At 37.1% G+C, this 18,498-nt stretch overlaps 1 protein-coding gene across 1 annotated transcript in view; it reads left to right on the top strand.

The window, feature by feature from the left end:
• Nucleotides 1–18,498, top strand: part of ODAD2 (outer dynein arm docking complex subunit 2) — a 206,664-nt gene that overhangs the window by 79,739 nt on the left and 108,427 nt on the right. The window contains 1 exon segment of the mRNA XM_036337850.1: nt 16,880–16,994. Within this exon segment, the coding sequence (XP_036193743.1) occupies nt 16,880–16,994 (115 nt within the window).

Below are 18,498 nucleotides of genomic sequence, written 5' to 3'. Positions count from 1 at the left end.
AATTTTAAAATATATGAGTTGTCAGGAACCCTATAGCAGCTTCAATAATAAGGACTTTTTGGATTTGTTATGAACTTAGGGATCTTCATGGTTTACTTCAGTCTCTACTGTTTTTTTTATACATAAATAGAGACCCGGTGCACAAATTTGTGCACATTGAAAGGAAATTAATTAGAAGAAATATTTTAATATCGTTATTTGCCTTTTCTCTATAGTAGAAGTGTCAACCAAATTTATGATGGGCAATGACAGATGGACACACACATACAATTGGCACCAGTGAGAGCTTTATATGTATCTCGCATGAATGAGTCAACTTAGCCTTTTATAGATATAGAATAAACTTCCTTAATTAGACCTGCTTTCTGATGTAACTAAACTTTTTCCAGCCCAGTGAAGCACCCCAACTTCTCTTTCAGGTAATTGTCAGCAACACAGCAGTAAATATCAACATGAAGCAGATTATTATTGCAGATCATGCAGGGAGAATAAAGGGTAAAATATTTAACTGTTGCAGTGTTTGACTATATTCTGTGTGGTAAGAAAAGCTGAAGTCATTTTCAAGGTCCACCATTTCTTCTTTTCAGTTGGGTCAAGTTTCTAAACTTTCTAAATCTCCATTTTCCAGCTAATGAAAAGAAAATAGGATTCTACTGAGTCTCCTATCTACCTACTCCAGGACTTCTGTGAGGATCAACTGAGATGAGGCATGGGAAAACGCTTCACAGACATTTGGTTAAACTGTGAAATGTGTGCACCTGGCTATAAAGCAAGTCATGTTCCTGGGCTGAAGAAACTGCAAGAGACTAGTCGCTAGGGAGAGGAAGCCGGGTGTTGCTATGTGATGTCATTACCTAGCACCCAAAGCGACCATTTCAGGCTGGGCTGGGCTATGGGCTGCATTTTGCACCATGGAGTCTTGACAGCATTGGCTGCGATTTGGTGGGGTGTTGCTCTGAGGTGGTGGCCGGGCCTGTATCCCACTTGGGGGAAGCTGAGTGTTGCTTTGTGGGTGCCAGGTCTGTGGCGCTGTTTATTGTTAAATGGCCTGTCGCTAGGGAGCGGAAGCTGGGTGTTGCTATGTGACGTCATTACCTGGTGCCCACAGCCACTGTTTTCGGGCTGGGCTGGACTGTAGGCTGCATTTTGTACCATGTGGTCTTGGCAGTGTCGGCTGTAATTTGCTGGGCTATTGCTCTGGGGTGATGGTGGGGCCTGTGTCCCACTTCGGGTAAGCCAAGTGTTGCTTTGTGGGCGCCAGGTCTGCGGTGCCATTTCTCTGTATATGGACAGTGCACATCATGGCAGCTCCTGTGTTGAGTGTCTACCCCTTGGTGGTCAGTGTGTGTCATAGTGACTGGTTGGATGGACACTTAGTGTATTAGCCTTTTATATATATAGATGTCTGGCATACATGATTCAAAATATGCTAACATTCTACTGCCCTAAGTTTTGCATTACTTCAAAATAATCTTAAGATCTAAAGGTCAGTTTTCAAATTTTAGTAAGTACTTGCCTATAAAATAGTAAATTTCATATTTTTTAGAAGGTAATTAATGATAAAGTCTATTAACATTTGATAAATATCTAGGATTCTAAGTAATTTTAGATAACAATTTGCCTAAATAATGTACTAATTTCCTACAATTTATTCTATAAAATATTTTTCTTCCACACATTGTAAAATAAACATTTGCTGAACTGATTATTACATGATCTAGGGTTATGTGATCATGTAATAAAGACTCTTTTTTTAAAACACACACAAGGATAGCATTAAAGGTTACCATGGAATCTATAACTCTAAATTTCCTTCCTGTCTTCTGTGGTTTAAATGTAATTATGTTGCATTTACACAGTGATTTTTAAAAATATTTACATTGGGTTTATTTATTCTTTTTAAAAAGGGAAAAAAAGGAAAGCTCTGATTGTTTGTATGCAGAAGAGACTTAATCTCCTTGTGGCTGCCCAGACATTTCTTTTCCCACAGAACCCGTCTTTGTAGGCTTTATGAAAGACATAAATTAGAATATGTGCTTTACATGTTTGTATCAATAAGAACATTTTTATTTCTTTTCATTTTTTTTGTGATTTATTTTTCATCTGTATACTTTTTAAACATATGGACTTAATTTAGATACCAAAATGCCAAGTGAAATATAATTATGTGAATCATTTAATCTTCTGAATCTCTTTTTTCTCGTTTTAAAACAAGATCTAGGGACTTTCAACTCGAGAATTATGTGGATTTTATTTCTCCACATTACATATCTCATCTAGCCAGTTGTGATATGGGCTTAGTTCAATAGCTGAATAAATGGCCTGTTCACTACTATTTCCTGTTAGAGAAGAGATTATGTGTTCACAATGAAATTAAAAACATTTTAAAACTTTTAATTTGTGAAATATAACACACATGAAGTACAAATGTAAATGAACATGTTAGTAAATTATTGGAAAAGGAAGAGTCATGTAACTACCATCCAAGCCAAGAAGTAGAATATTTTCATTATTCAAAAATCTCCCCGGCAGCCCCTCCTTTCACAGCCCACCTAGTACCATCTTTTCTCATTCTAGACAGAGCCCCCCTCTTGCCTTTTATATTAATTACTCACTTGCCTTCTTTTAATAATTTTATACTTGAGAATTCATCACTATAAAGTATAGTTTAATTTTGTTTCTCTTTGGAAACAAATGGAAATGTATAGAATTGTGTTGGGTTTTGTTTGACATTTTTGTTCAAAATTTTAGCTTACTTGTTCAGTTTGATACATTTTAACAAGTGTATTCACTCATATAATCAGCATCCAAAAGAAGATATAAAATATTTTCTTTCCCTAAAAAAGTTTACTTATGCTATTATCCAATCAATCCCCACCCATCACTATAGATTAGTTTTGGTATTCTGGGAGTGTAATTTCTGAGTCCTAGGGTAGAAATTTAACTTCCAAATAGTATACAAAAGTGGTTGTACAGTTTTACATTCCCATCAGTGCCAATATTTAGTGTTGTTAGTTTAAAAAAATTAGGCCTTCTAATAAAAAAAAATGGTATGTCATTGTAGATTTTCATTTGCATTTTTGTTATAACAAATTATGTTGAGTAACTTTCCATGTGCTTATTGCCCATGTGTATTACTGGTATTTTGTAGTGTATTTAAGTATTTTGTCCATTTTAACTTGGATTGTTTGTGGGTGAGTTTTTTTGTTTTGTTTTTTTGTGATTTGAAGAAGTTCTTTGCATATTCTGATACAAATCCATTGTTAGATTTATGTTCTATAGAATAATTTTTCCCTCTCTCTCTGTGTCTCTTTTTTAATCAGTCTCTGAAAGAGCTCATGGACCATTAAAAAAAATAACATATGAGCTAAAAGTAGTTTTAGAAAACAAAAACAAAACAAAGGGCCTGGCTGGTGTGGCTTCGTGGTTGAGCTTCAACCCATGTACCAGAAGGTCACAGGTTGATTCCTGATCAGGGCACATGCCTGGGTTTCAGGCTAGATCCCCAGTAAGGGGCGTGCAGGAAACAGATGATCAATGATTCTCTTCCATTGTTGATATTTATCTTTCTCTCCCTCCCCCTCTCCCTCTCCTTTTCTTTGAAATAAATAAAAACATTTAAAATTTTTTTAAAACAAAGAATATGCAACAGAGATCCTATATTGCCTACAAGTAAAAAATATTCATTATCTGGCCCTTTACATAAAAAGTTTCTTAACATTTGCCCAAGTGGTTTATCAGCGTTATTCATCTTGTTTTCATTTTATATACTGTACTTATTTGGGGTTCAATTTTTGCTGCTTTTTCTAGCTTAACCTCAGTGTTGTTATTGTTGATATTATAGATCTAGTCTTGTCTAGTATAAACATTTAGAGCTATACATTTTCCTCTGAACACTGTTTTAGCTCCATCACACAATTATAAATTGTGTTTTCATTTTAATTCAATTAAAAATGTTTCCTACTTTTTTTTGAGAGTTCTCTTTGACCCAGGGCTTATTTCCAAGTATTGCTCAATTTCTAAAAATTTGAGTATTTTTTAGATACTATATTATTATTGATTTCTAGTTTAAAGCTAGATTATGTTATCTGTGATTTTATTTCTTTCATATTCAGCTCTTTGGCCCAGACATGTGGTCTGTCTTCTAAATATCCAATTTGCACTGTGGGAACAAATGTATACTCTGCAGTTGTTGTGTATAGTGTTTTAAAAATGTTGGTTAGGCCAGTTATTTAGGTGTGTTGTTCAGTCTTCTATATCTTTACATACTTTTTTCCCCCCGCTATTTTTTTTTCTACCAACTCAAGAAAGGGCTATTAAAACCTTTCACCATAGTTGTAGATTTGTTTATATCTAGTTTTCCCTCTGTATTATCTTCATTGACAGTGAGAAACTGATTTCCATCTTTACTTATCTGCCCAGTTTCCATGTATGTAATCAATCTTCCATCTTTATCCTTATCTGGCCCCCTTTGTAGACATTCTTACCAGCTTTGACTCTGGTTTACCTTACTGGACTGACCAGGCACCTGGACACTCCTATTTTAGCTCTAGTACCTCTGCTGGGCCACCTTTCACTCATATGCCTGCACTTCTTGACCTGTTCTGCCTCTGACTTCCCATGTCCGGCTGTTCTATGTCTTGACACCTTCTCACCCTGCTTAGGCTCTGTCACCACACAAAACGAGTTCTCAGTGGGGATATCCTCCTCTTGTTGCTACAGTTCTGTCTTTCCCTATTGAGTTGTGCCCCCAAAGAATGCTCTAATTATTTTATTTAGAATTGGATATCCCATCTCTGGTTTCCCGTGCACATAGAGATTACCTATGGGCTCTCACACCCCATACTAGGCCACTAAACCCATCTTGCCTTCACCATAGATGCCTACATATTTCTGCCCCACAACATGAATTTAAGGGCTGAATTGTTCAGGAGGCACAGGGAAGAAGCTTTACCAACGTTTTAAAGGATATTTTCACTGGGTATAGAAATCTAGATTAATAGTTCTTTTTATTCTAGCACTTTAAAAATACCATTCTTTTACCTTCTTGCCTTAATGTTTCTTATGAGAAGTTAGCTTTCATTTGTATTATAATTCTCTATACCAAATGTGTCCTGCTTTTAGCTGCTTTTAAGATTTGTTCTTTATCTTTTAGCAATTTGATTAAGATATGCTTAGGTGTAGTTTTCTTTGTATTTATCCCATTTAGGGTTCATTGAGCTTCTTAGACCTATGGATTAATGTCTACCATCAATTTTGGGAAGCACTCAGTCACTGTCTTTACAAATATCCTTTGGTATTATTATCTCTTCCCTCTGCCTCCTGGAACTCCAAACATATATTGTTTTATTTATAGTATTCCACAGATATTGGACTCCACTAGGGGTTATTTTTAGTCATTTTTTTCTTTGTTTTTCAGTTTGGATACCTTTTATTTTTTTCCTCTGTTGTGTCCAGTTTACTGTTAAAAAAAATCTAATAAATTCTTCATTTCTTATGCCATAGTTTTCACACCTACCATTTTCATTTGATTCTTTTAAAAAATAATTTGTATGTCTGTGGTGGCAGAATTTTTTTTCTGAATCCAATTATAAACATTTTTGAAAAGTGCATAATCATAGTCAAATTATATAAGTGCCTCTTAATCAGGAAACAACAAATTCTTTTATATAATTAAAGGGTGTTTGTTTTCTGGGTTATTGTTTAGTTATTAGAGCTCATAAATGTGATATTAAAAACAAATAATGGTTGGGTGGATGAGAGGAGATAAAACAAAGAACTTATATACTTATATGCAAAGTCTATGGACATGGGAAATAGGGTAGTGAAGACCTGGAGGGGTGGGTAGGGACTGGGAGGTGGAGGGGTAAGGGTAGGAAATGGAAATATCTGTAATACTATCAATAATAAAAATATATTAAAAAATAATGGTGCAGGTACTGACAGATCAGTGGAATAATATAACAGATACACTAAATATCAATTTCTATCTCTACCTATATAACTCTATAAAAATTTAGGATCACAGTATGTTTATGAAGAGACTAAAAAGCTGGATCCCTACTTTCTTCTTATAGAAAATTCAGGTAATTAAAATATTTACATATTAACAAAGTAAGTTATAAGAAGCCAGAAGAAATATTGCAGTTTTATTATCTTGGGGTATGGATGGCTATTCTAAGCATAAGCTAAAGTTTGAAGTCATAAAGGAAATGATTGATAGATTTAGTTACAAAACAATTCAAATATTGAGGAAGAACAAAAAAGAAAGAAAAAAATCTCTTTTGCTTCCAATGAAGATGATTATTATAATAACTCTTTACTCAAAAAATTGGTAATTCAAGGAAAGGATTAAACATTATTCTGCCTTTCTGGAGGATAATTAAGCCCCATTTAATGAGAAGAAGCTGTTCTTTATTGAGGAATGCAAGCTAATAAATAGATACAATCAGAAAAATCAGTGGAACTCCCAATAAAATAATTCTTTTAGGCAAGGATAATTAATGGATGCTAAAATTATAAGGAAGGGAAAAGGTTGTTGGAATAGGACCTTTTCAGAGTGACCAAGTGTGACCCCACAGATTGGTACTCAATGAAAATGGAAAAATATGTCTTTACAGTGGAGAGATCTGGTGGTCATCAGTGTAATTGGTAAATAACAACGCTTGGCATTTAAGAATTGGACAAATGGGCATTACAAGCTTCTTGATGTGTTGCAATGTGTGGCATTGCAACATACCAAGCATCACTATGACATATTTTGCAAAAATCTGTAATTTGAATCAAGCTCAGACTTTAAGTCTAACTTCCTGTCTATAAAATTACTAACAATAGAGGAAAAAGTTAAATGACACCTGAGGAAGCAATCAGGCAAACTCAAATAGTGGGACTTTCTACAAGACAATAGGCTTGAACTCTTTAAAAAGTCAATGTCATAAAAATGTCCTATACTAAATTAGACTAAAAAGGCACATCAGAAATATTATGCAGGTCCCATTTTTCTTTGAATCCAGGTCTTGTTTGTTTTTTTAAATAGCTGTAAAGGAGTTTTTGAAAACAATTGGGAATATATGAATCTGAATTGGATATTGGATTATATTAGGGAATTACTTTTGACTTTCTCAAAGGTAATAATGGTTGCGGGCACATCCCCAGTGGGGAGTGTGCAGGAGGCAGCTGATTGATGTTTCTCTCTCATCGGTGTTTCTAACTCTCTATCCCTCTCCCTTCCTCTCTGTAAAAAATCAATAAAATATATTTTTTTAAAAAAGGGAATTAATTAGCGGAGATATTTTAATATTGCTATTTGACCTTTCTCTATAATAGAATTGTGAGAGATGAAAGGAAATTGGTAAAATGTACATGAAAATAATATATAAATTTATTAATAAATAAACAGTAACAAAAGGATATAACAACAGAGGCATGATATAAAAATGACAAAAACATGATGTGAAAACAATAAAAACATGGTATGAAAACAACAAAAGCATGATATAAAAACAACAGTGATGCAAACAATGACTGATAAAGTGATTAAACTTATTCTAATATCTCCCTGTACACCACATTAAGAGTGAAAACACTTTCAGAGTGCTTGACTAATTTCCCTTGTGATGAAGTATTTAGAACTTTAACTGTGATGTCACATGCTCTTCAAACGTGAAAGAAAGCAACATATAACTGACCATGTGCAAAAACGAGTTCAGGTAGGAATATTCCTACTTTGTCTAGAGTTTGTCCTTGCGATTTATCAATAGTCATCACAAATGCTGGCATCACGGGAAACCGTCATCAAATCAATTTAACTGGGAGGCCAGTGTCAGATGGGGACAAATTAATTCTTGGAATCAGAACAGCCTCTCCCTCTGCAGATCCTGTTAATACTTCAGCTTCGATAATGTTACGTCGTAATCTTTTGATAATAAATCTGGTACCATTACAAAGACCCCATTTACTATTGAGATTTCTCAGTAGCATGATGATTGCACCCACTTTCAATTTTAATTTAGGACATGGCATTCCCGAAGGAGTAATACTATTAAGAAATTCGAATGGAAAATTTTCCTTTTCAGCATCATCTGTGGAATCAATGGAATCATCACTCAGATATGTGTGAAAATCTCCATCGAGTATATCCAAATTTTCTTCATTTAATATTTTAACATGCTCATTTTTTGGACAAAGAATTGCATGTTTAGATATATTTTTAATATTATCTATAGCAGTAGTTCTCAACCTTAGCTGCACATTAGAATCACCTGGGAATCTTTTTAAAATCCTGGTTCCTGGGCCTCATCCTCCTGAAATTGTTTCTTTGTTATGGGGTGGGGCCACAACATTAGTAACAAAGAAACAGAATTTCCGGAGGATGAGGCCCAGAAATCAGTATTTTAAAAAGATTCCCAGGTGATTCTAATGTGCAGCCAAGGTTGAGAACCACTGATCTATAGATATAGTATTTCCAAAGATAGCTTCAATAATAGATCCTTTACAAATAATTTCACTTCCACACTCCGCTGCGAGGGTGGGTTCCTGCCTGAAACCTCGCCCTCCAGGAAATATATTCTCTCTTCCCTGCTGTCAGGGGCCAGAGTGCAGGTGAATAGGATTCCTGCTGGCCAGCCCCTGACAGCAAACTGGCCACCTGTTGATTCCATGAGGAATGGGGCTCCCTCCTCCCTCCTGTCAGGGTCCAGGGTGCAGGAGAATGGGGTTCCTGGCTGGCAGGCCACTGACAGCAAACTATACAACAGCAGATTCTGTGAGGAATGGAGCTCCCTCCTTTCTACTGTCAGGGTCTGGTTTGAAGGTCGGCTATGCACGCTGTTGCTCCAGACCCAGAGTTGTACCACGCCGTGTCCTCCACCTCAGCAACCCAGGACTGACTGCTGCTGGGCGCTCCTGGTGCTCTGAGGGTGGGTTCTTCCCTCAGGCCACACGGGAAACAGCTCGGGGAGGGCGCAGCCCTTGGCAAAGCGACCCAGGATTCAGTGGGTCCACGCTCTGAGGGCAGGTTTCTGCCTCAAACCCCACCCTCACCGGAAACAGCTCCAGGAAACAGCTGGGGGAGGGAGCAGCCGTTGCCAAGACAACCCCTGCAGGACTGACTTCCTTCCACTTGGTCGCGGTTCTGGCCGTGATGTTACATCCAGGGTTTTTATATAAGTAGATATTTTAAAGGAAGATTATGAAACACCACATTTATATAGGACAATCCCATAATGTGTGTATCCACATATTTGCTTTGAAAAAAGTCTAAAAAGATAATCATATTTGCTAGAAAATTCTTTAAAAAGATGATCACAGAGACCATGGGATTGGGAAAATTTGGGTGACTTAAAAAATTCTCTTCATTATAACTTTTGTATTACAGTTGACCATGAAAGATGTGGGGATGAGGGCCACCAACCCCCCATGTAGTCAAAAATCCACATGTAACATTTAACTACTCATAGCCTACTGTTGAGACTGGAAGCCTTACTGATAACGTAAAAGTATGTTAATCAATACATATTTTGTATGTTCTATGTACAGTGTACTATGTTCTTAGAATAAAGTAAGCTAGAGAAAAGAAAATGTTATTAAGAAAATCATAAGGAAGAGAAAATACATTTATGATATGTATATATACACTATAGGTTTACAGTTGTATGCAAAACAGTTTATTCTTGTATTATTTATTAATTATAGTATTATTTTCCATATGAATAACTGTAAACATACTTTTGCTCCACCCTGTATTTATTAAAAACAATCCATGTATGAGTGGACCTGCACAGTTTAAACATTGTGTTGTTCAAGGGTCAACTGTATTTTAATTTTGTACCTGAGAATTAATTAGGTTATAATTTGAAAAAGTCTCCTATGGGGGAAGAAAGGTGCTTTTTAAAACTAGTGCTTTTAAATGATATGAATAGCATTCATGATAATATGTAAATGAAAAAATCAACAAGAAACCAAATCATATTTACTATATGACCTCACTGACGTCATTCCTTGTTTTGTTTGTATTTACTGATATTGGGGAAAATTAGGAATGCAAGTTGCTTCTGTAGTTTTGTTACAAGCTGACCCCTGCAATTGCTTATACTCCTGATTTTTAAATGAACCCTGGGCATCCAGAATAAGAATCCTTTATGTTCCATTCACCTGTTTTCACACACAGTCTTCCAGGCATATCCTGTATAACTCTGCACATTCATCCCTCTTCCCCAAGCACACCACCCCAGTGCTGAAATTCCACCATGCTCAATGCAGTCCCCCATACCTGCTGGCCATTTCATGATTCCATCTCAGGCTCCTCCTCAGCTTCATATACCTCCTTCCTCTGTCCATTCACCTTCCTGGCTGGAAACTCCCTGTTTACTTCCCATAGACTCTACCTATATTATTTAGGTATTCCTGATGAAGTTGAGATAGTGATTTAAACTGAAGATTAAACTGTGGATTTCTTGAAATATTCTAATCAAGAATGTATGCTAAATCTTTGTTACCTAAATTAGGACAAATTATTTCATAGACCACATGGATTACCAGTGCAAGTTTACTTTATTGAATTCCAACCAAATCAACTAGATTGTCTTTTTTATCAGTACTGGTAACATGGTGCCCATACACACTCAAGTGAGACTGTAGGCCTGGATAAAAATCAGAATTTTTGGTTAAATCATTTATAGTATACTTCTAATATATACTAGTAAATTTATAGTATTCTCTAAATAAAACGACTTAGTCTGATTCTTGGATATAGATAGAACCACAGAAGGTTATTTGTATATTTATCAACCTCTGAAATGAAAATAATATTGAGTATCTCATTATTCTATTACATATCTCATTATATGATGGGTATTAATATCCTTATTTTAATGATGAGAAAACTCAAGTTTCAGGAAATGAAATATTTTTCCAATATCATGGTCATAAGTAGTAGTTCTGGGATTTGATACATGGCTATATAATTATCTAGTCTATTCTCTTTCAATAATACCAGTAGGCAGGTACTGGCTACTCTTACATGGATTCCTAGTCTGTTTTGTTATTTTGAAGAGTGCTCATTATCACAGTCATAAAGCCCCCCAATCTAGGTAAAAATGTAAAGTTACCCAATAATTTTAATTGTCTAATTATTTAGAAAGTTTATTTTACTATTAAAAATATTTAGGGATGTTTATAGTGGCATCAGACCATTTTTACAAAATTATTCTTCTACCTCCATAAGGAGTAGGTGCCTTGTCATTGGGGTGACCATAAATATTAACATATGTGTTGGTAAAGTTTGCTCTCTATTTTAGGCAAAACTTCCTCAGCTGCCTTTAATGCATTCATCAAAATCATGTGCCCTTTTTTTTTTATAGAGGAAAGAAAGTATAAATTATTTTTTGTTTATACAACCAACATATTATACAGAGTTGGTTAAACCACTCTACCTGCTTCCTCATTGTATAAAAAAAGTGTTAGAGTACATGTTCTCTAGGCTCCAACACTAATATTTGATGAATGTAACATTGACCGAACAACTTTCATTTAATGTTTATTAATAATGACTAATTTTCTGTGCCAGGGACTACAGTAGATACTGGAATATTGTTCTTCCTAGCCTCATGGCTGGCTCTTTCACCCACAGTGTAACTGCTCAAATGTCACTGTTTCATTGACACTGTCTCCTTGCACTTTCCACTCTCTATTCTTCATCTCTGTTATATTTTTCTCCAATCACTTTTTAACATTTCATATAATAGATAGATTTTTATTTTATATCTTTCCCCCAAATAATATTAGCTCCATGCGAGTAAGAATTTCTGTTTGCATTCATGTTGGGAAAAAACAACCCTGGTGCCTCAAAAACTGCCTGGCACATAGTAGTCATTTTTAATATTTACTGTAAGACAATGATTTTTCTGAGAAAAAGGTTCTAGAGCTTTTCTAATCATATTGCTTACACAACTATAAAAGGATAGACTATCATCCTATGTTAGCAACGTTGAGGAATTCTGGAACATACTTCCAGAGGCTGGCACATTCACATCTTTTCTCCAAAGTTAGCCTGCCATAGCTTCTTTAAAATAATACATCTATCTTACCTAATAATAGACAAACATGGTAATTGACCATACCTTCACTACACCTCCCATTGGCTAATCAGCACGATATGCAAATTAACAGCCAATAAAGATGGCAGTTAATTTGCATACTAGGTTCCAAGTGGTGGAGCGAAATCTGATGGCCCGGGGCTGGAGCAGCGAGGCCTCACACCCTGGCGCCAGGCAGAGCAGCGAGGCCTCACAGCCCGAGATGGGCATAGCAGTGAGGCTTCACAGCCCCGGGATCTGTGGAGCAGTGAGGCCACATGGCACTGGGATCATGAAGCAACAAGGCCTCACGGCCCCTCAATCGGTGGAGCAGCAAGGCCTCACAGCCCCTGGATCGGCGGAGCAGCGAGGCCACATGGCCCCTGGATCAGCGGAGCAGCGAGGCCACATGGCCCCGGTGCCAGGCAGTGCAGCAAGGCCACACGGCCCTGGCGTCAGGCAGAGCAGCAAGGCCACAGGGCCCTGGGATCGGTGGAGCAGCGAGGCCTCACAGCCCCTGGATCGGCAGAGCAGCAAGGCCTCACAGCCCCTGGATCGGCGGAGCAGCGAGGCCACACAGCCCCAGGGCTGGCGGAGCAGTGAGGCTGCAGGGCCCCGGTGCCAGGCAGAGCAGCAAGGCCTCACAGCCCCGGGGCCTGCTGAGCAGCGAAGCCTGATGGCTCTGGGGTGGCCCCGGCCAGAGCCCAGCCAGAGTGAAGGCCTGGGTCCCGGGTGCGGGAGGAAAACTGGTGCCAGCAGCCAAGGGAAGGGAAGGCCTATTGCACGAATCTCTTCATGCAACAGGCCTCTAGTATATATATAAAAGCCTAAGTGACCAGCTGACTATCTGGTAGCTATGATGGACACTGACCACCAGCAGGCAGATGCTCAGTGCAGGAGCGGAAACAGAGGCATGGAAACATGGATCACACTGATGAATCTCAGAAGGAAGCAGGGAGGAGGAAGGGCGGGAAGAGATTAACCAAAGATGTTATATGCATACTAGAAGCCGGTGCACGGATTCGTGCACCAGTGGGGTCCCTCGGCCTGGCCTGCACCCTCTCGCAATCTGGGACCCCTCAGGGGATATTGGAGAGCTAGTTTCTGCCTGATCCCTTCAGGCCAGGCTGAGGGTCCCTACTGGTGCACGAATCCATGCGCCGGGCCTCTAGTAGAGATATAAACATAAAATGGTCTCTTTATCTCCCTTACTAGACTGTAGTTTCCTGAAGGACAATTAAAATCCTTATTTATTGCCCGGCTTGTGTTGCTAAGTGGTTGAGCAGCAGCATATGAACCAGGAGTTCATGGTTTGATTCCTGGTCTGGGCACATGCTGGGGTTGTGGACTCGATCCCCAATAGGGGTGTGCAGGAGGCAGCCAATCAGTGGTTCTCTCTCATCATTGATGTTTTTATATCTTCCTCTCCCTTCCTCTCTGAAATAAATAAAAACTATATTTTTAAAAATTATCATTACTTACAGATTCTTATTTGTGAATTTGTATCCCTCCTAAAATTCGTTTGTTACCTACAAATCAATACTTGGAATGCTTTTGCCGTCAATAGTGGACATGTGCAGAGCACTGAAAAATTTGAGTAGCCTAATGAGCATGCTTCCAGCTGAGGTTGAACAAAAGCATGTTCTCCCTTCCTGTTTCAGCTCATACTGTTAGCACGTATACTTTTCACAGTCTATTTAGTGTTATGCTTTTCATAGTTTTGTGCTTTAAGCTAGTGATTTTGTTTAAAATGGTCCCCGTACTGTAGGAGCTCCAACCCAGGAAGCTCCATGCTGTTTTTTGCTAGTCCAAAAAAAACCCCAACAAAACAAAAACGTGTGGGGGGACCAGAGTGGACAGACATAGACTTTATTACTTACATCTGGGGCAGACCCCATGGTGACCAGTTTGGTGAGCTTCCACACTAGGCTAGGGGAGTCTAGGGGTTTCTCTAGCAAAGGAGAGAGTGAGAGAGAGGGAGCCGTGCTGGGAAAGGCCTGCGTGCAGGCCAAGGACAGAGAGTCTGGTGAGGCTTGTTAGCCGTCAAGGACATGGGAAACACTCTATAAGCCTCTATGCTCTTTGTGGCCTCTGGCCAGGCAGACACTGTTCTACTGACTGGGAGGGGGGATTGGGCTATATCTTTGCTTGATACTGTACTACAGCCCCTAAGCAGAGTGCTGCAGAGCTCTGTTTTCTAGTATTCTTAAGTGCAGGAAGGCTGTGATGTGCCTGACAGAAAACGTGCGCTCAATAAGCTTCATAGTTCTGTTGGCCATGGATTCAATGTTAATGAATCAAACACACATATTCAATAAGGTGCTTTTAAACAGAAACACACATAAAACAAGGTTACATATTGATCAGTTGATGAAAATGTTCTGACCAGAGGCTTTCAGGAACTAAATTTTCTATTTCCCCCAGGAGTAATAGTTTAGTCTTCACTAATTCACTGTTTGCCGTGACTTATAAAATTTAACTACCACAAATAATGAGAACTGACTGTATCTGCCATTGTGCTATGCTTAGCACTTAGTAGATGGCCCAAAAGGATTATGAACAAATGCCTGAATAGAGGGAATTGAAAGGAATAAATCAACTCATTGGAAATGTTAAATATTGGAGTTCAGGAATTGGGATTTTAATACCATGCAGGCCAATGGGAAGCTGTTGGAGTCTTTCTCCTGGAGTGATCTTTAGATGTTGATTGAATGTGCTAGATGGTGTGATGAACAGAATGAATAACCCTGGGGACATGCTCTCAAGGAGTACTGCAGAAGCTCTGAGGGGCCCTTATGAAGATGAATTTCCCAGGGATTTATAGGATGGATTAGAACTGAGAGAAATGAAAGCACAAAACCAAGTCTTGTAGCTACTGAAGCAATCCTAATATGAGGTAGTGAAGAGCAGAATTAGGGTGTTGCAGGGAGAACAGAGGAATGTGGTGTAGGTACTCAAGTTATTGTGAAGTGAACAGCAGTCAATGACTTGGTACAGAAGAAGATTGGAGTGGGACTAAATTAAACTCAAGTTTGTTTTAATTTTGCCCCCGGCTTTGCTAGTTGCTGTGTTTGCAAATGTTTTCCTCCTCTAAGGTTATTACTCTGTAATGTGCTGAGTTCTTTTAAGACATTAGCAATGGGGTCATAGTCCTCATCTTTTATAACTAACAAGCTGACGAATTATTTGGGGTTTGGGGCTGAGAGCTGGGGATAATAGATATAATTTTATAATTAATAGTGAATTTTTATAGTTAATTGTGAAATTTTGCCTGGCAGGATGGAGGGAGTCCAGAATTGAGTTATCCTTTTTGTTTTAAACTGAAAATGTGTGCCATCCAAGTGGTTTCTGCAGTCATGATAAGTTATATTCAGCATTGTATACATAAATGTCACTAATGCAAATTTTACTACTATATTCTGAGAGAGTAAGAGATCAGTCATTCATTGAGAAATGTGTGTGAAAAAATAGAGACCTGGGGATAAGCATTAATTCTGTTTTCAGTGGCATATATTAAGTAGTAAGCTTTTTAAGTTTGTCAAGTAAATCCTTCATTGTATAGTGCTCAGTATCTTTCTTTACAGTTTCCATAAACTGAGAATTAAAACTTTGTTTTCACTCAGTATGATATTAGAAAGCTTTAGGTTTGGAAAGCTATTTCATTAAACTTTAAATACTTTTGCAATGCACTTTTTTTAAAATTAAAACTTATCTTTTAAAAAACAGTTTATATCTTAGTATAAATTATTTGCATTACCAGTTGTTTTATATGGTTATGCGAAAATGACTTCCTACTTGGAATCTTTGAAATAATACTTTTTTTCTGGTAAATTCATCTCAGATAATCAAGAAATGTAGATGTCTTTATGTTGATTTTCAAGAAAGAATTTGTATAGCATTTTAAACCAGTAGTATTTGTTTTATCTGTGGCTAAATACCACATGTGTTAAACACTACTTGAGATTAAAAATTAAAGGAATTTTTATGTCCTTTATTTTTTCTCATCTGCTTGTTTAGCATATCTGTGTGAACAAAGCTATGTTTGTAAAGTATATTAAGTTTTGTTTAGCCTTCTTCTCAACTGCAAGTACTCCACGGACCTTAATTCAAGGTTCTTCTCCCTGGACTGATTGATACATAAACAGAAGACAGATGGTGTATAGATGACTCTGATGATAATTCATTTTTTAGCTAGTCATGAAGATATTTTGATTACAGAGTATTAAGTAGTTATAACACAGTCTTCAATCTTAGTCTTGCCGAAAAAGGAGCACATGGAAAACAAGTTACATGTTATTCATACCCAACAAAGGATGTACTGTGGTGTAATGATTTTAATTCCCAATGCTAGATTAGGACTGGAGTTGTTTAAAATATGTCACATTGTAAGCTAAGTCAATTACACACAGACCAAATAAAAAAAGTAAATGCACAGTTTTGAGGCATAAATATTTGTTTTGGGAAGTATTTAGATGTTACTATATAAAAGAAACCAGTATTTTTACACTTAGGTAACAGTCTGTGTACAGCTAATTAAAAAATTACATGGCTTGATTTTAAGTTTATGTGAATCGTAATCACCATGGAGCTTGCTTTTCGTGTCACGAATTTAAAACTGAAATCAGAGTGCTCACAATTCAACAGCATGTTATATCCCTGCTGTTTTTAAAGTTTTGGAAAAAGAAATCCACGCAAAATGTCAGAAGGACAAAAACTAATTAGAATTGTCTGAATAAATAGGCCACTTAAATTTTCATTTACACATATTAGTTACAGTTTATGTCTCTATTTTTATTTCACAATAGGATAATTGATCGCTTAGATGGAGTTCGTTTGTTATGGTCCTTGCTGAAAAACCCCCACCCAGATGTGAAGGCCAGCGCTGCTTGGGCCCTCTGTCCCTGCATCCAAAATGCTAAGGTAATAAATTACAGATCATTCAATTCTTGGATCTCTAATACTATATTGAATAATGTCACCACAGTCCACTAATTGCTTTTGACATTTTTTGGTCAGAAAAATTTTTTGGTCTTATCTGGTGGAAAGAGTCCTGAACATTTGTGCCAAATGATTTTGGAACAATGCCTTTTCCTGGTCAGTTTTTAGATGCCAAATGAAATTAGGCTAAAATGGCACAGTGTTTACTAAGTTCTACTTGGCTGGGGCAGTTAAAACAAGTACCCCAGAAAAGTTGACCATTTTATCCTCTTGGATGATAAGAAATTTGCCTGCATTCATTGGCTACTTTCAGAAGCACACAACTGCTCTTATCTTATTTATAGCACAAAATACAACAGTGAAAGATCACTACATTGTTACCTTGAAAAAGTCACTTAATTTCACAAATCACACTTTTTTTTTTTTATCTATCAGTAAGGATTGATATTAAACCTATGAATAAAATTTTTACATGAATGAAAATACTGAATTGGAAATTTCTGAATTCTTTTAGCTCTTCATTTTAAAATTTTATTCTTTTTTGTTGTTGTTAACCCTCACCAGAGGATATTTTTCTATTGATTTTTAGAGAGAGTGGAAGGGAGAGATAGAGACAGAGAGAAACATTGATGTGAGAGACGCAGTGACTGGTTGCCTCCCACATGAGCCCTGACCAGGGCCAGGGATTGAGCCTGCAACTGAGGTACATGCCCTTGAGCAGAATCTAACGCAGGACCCTTTAGTCCACAGGCTGATGTTCTATCCACTGAGCCAAACCAGCTAGGGCTAAAATTTTATTATCTTTAAAGATCTCTTTTCAGCCTTTTTCGGTTCTCTTAAATTTTTTTGCTGTAGGTTTACAGATTTCCCTTTAAGATCCTTGTTGCTAGAGATGTTTCCCTCTGTTGAATATTTTTAATTAAAAGATTTAATTTCTATAATAAAGTTAATATTATTCTAAATGTCATCCTAAATATATGTGACCATAAAACAATCTTGTGTAAAAAAGTGGATTGTGTTATATATGAATAGTAGAAGGAGACCTATTAATTACAAACTGCAGAATAGAATAATTTTTTATAACAACTAATAAATAAATAAATAAAGCAGCTCAAATGTCAATCTACAGGAAAATGGACAACAGGATGATAGTATAGTCATGTAATATCATACAATGCAGCAGTGAAAAATGAATGTATTTCAGCAGTGTATTCATCAATGTTGATATATTTTAAATAGATTGAATAAAATAAAAAAGTTTCTGAAGTAGATATACAATGTAATTCTTTTTTTTTTTTTTAAATATATTTTATTGATTTTTTACAGAGAGGAAGGGAGAGAGATAGAGAGTCAGAAACATCGATGAGAGAGAAACATCGATCAGCCGCCTCCTGCACATCCCCCACTGGGGATGTGCCCACAACCCAGATACATGCCCTTGACCGGAATCGAACCTGGGACCCTTCAGTCCGCAGGCCGACGCTCT

The sequence above is a fragment of the Myotis myotis genome, unplaced genomic scaffold (genome assembly GCF_014108235.1).
Source record: "Myotis myotis isolate mMyoMyo1 unplaced genomic scaffold, mMyoMyo1.p scaffold_m19_p_1, whole genome shotgun sequence".
Lineage (NCBI taxonomy): Eukaryota > Metazoa > Chordata > Mammalia > Chiroptera > Vespertilionidae > Myotis > Myotis myotis.
Note: the sequence above shows the minus strand (reverse complement) of the source record. Positions and strands in the feature narration are given on the sequence as shown.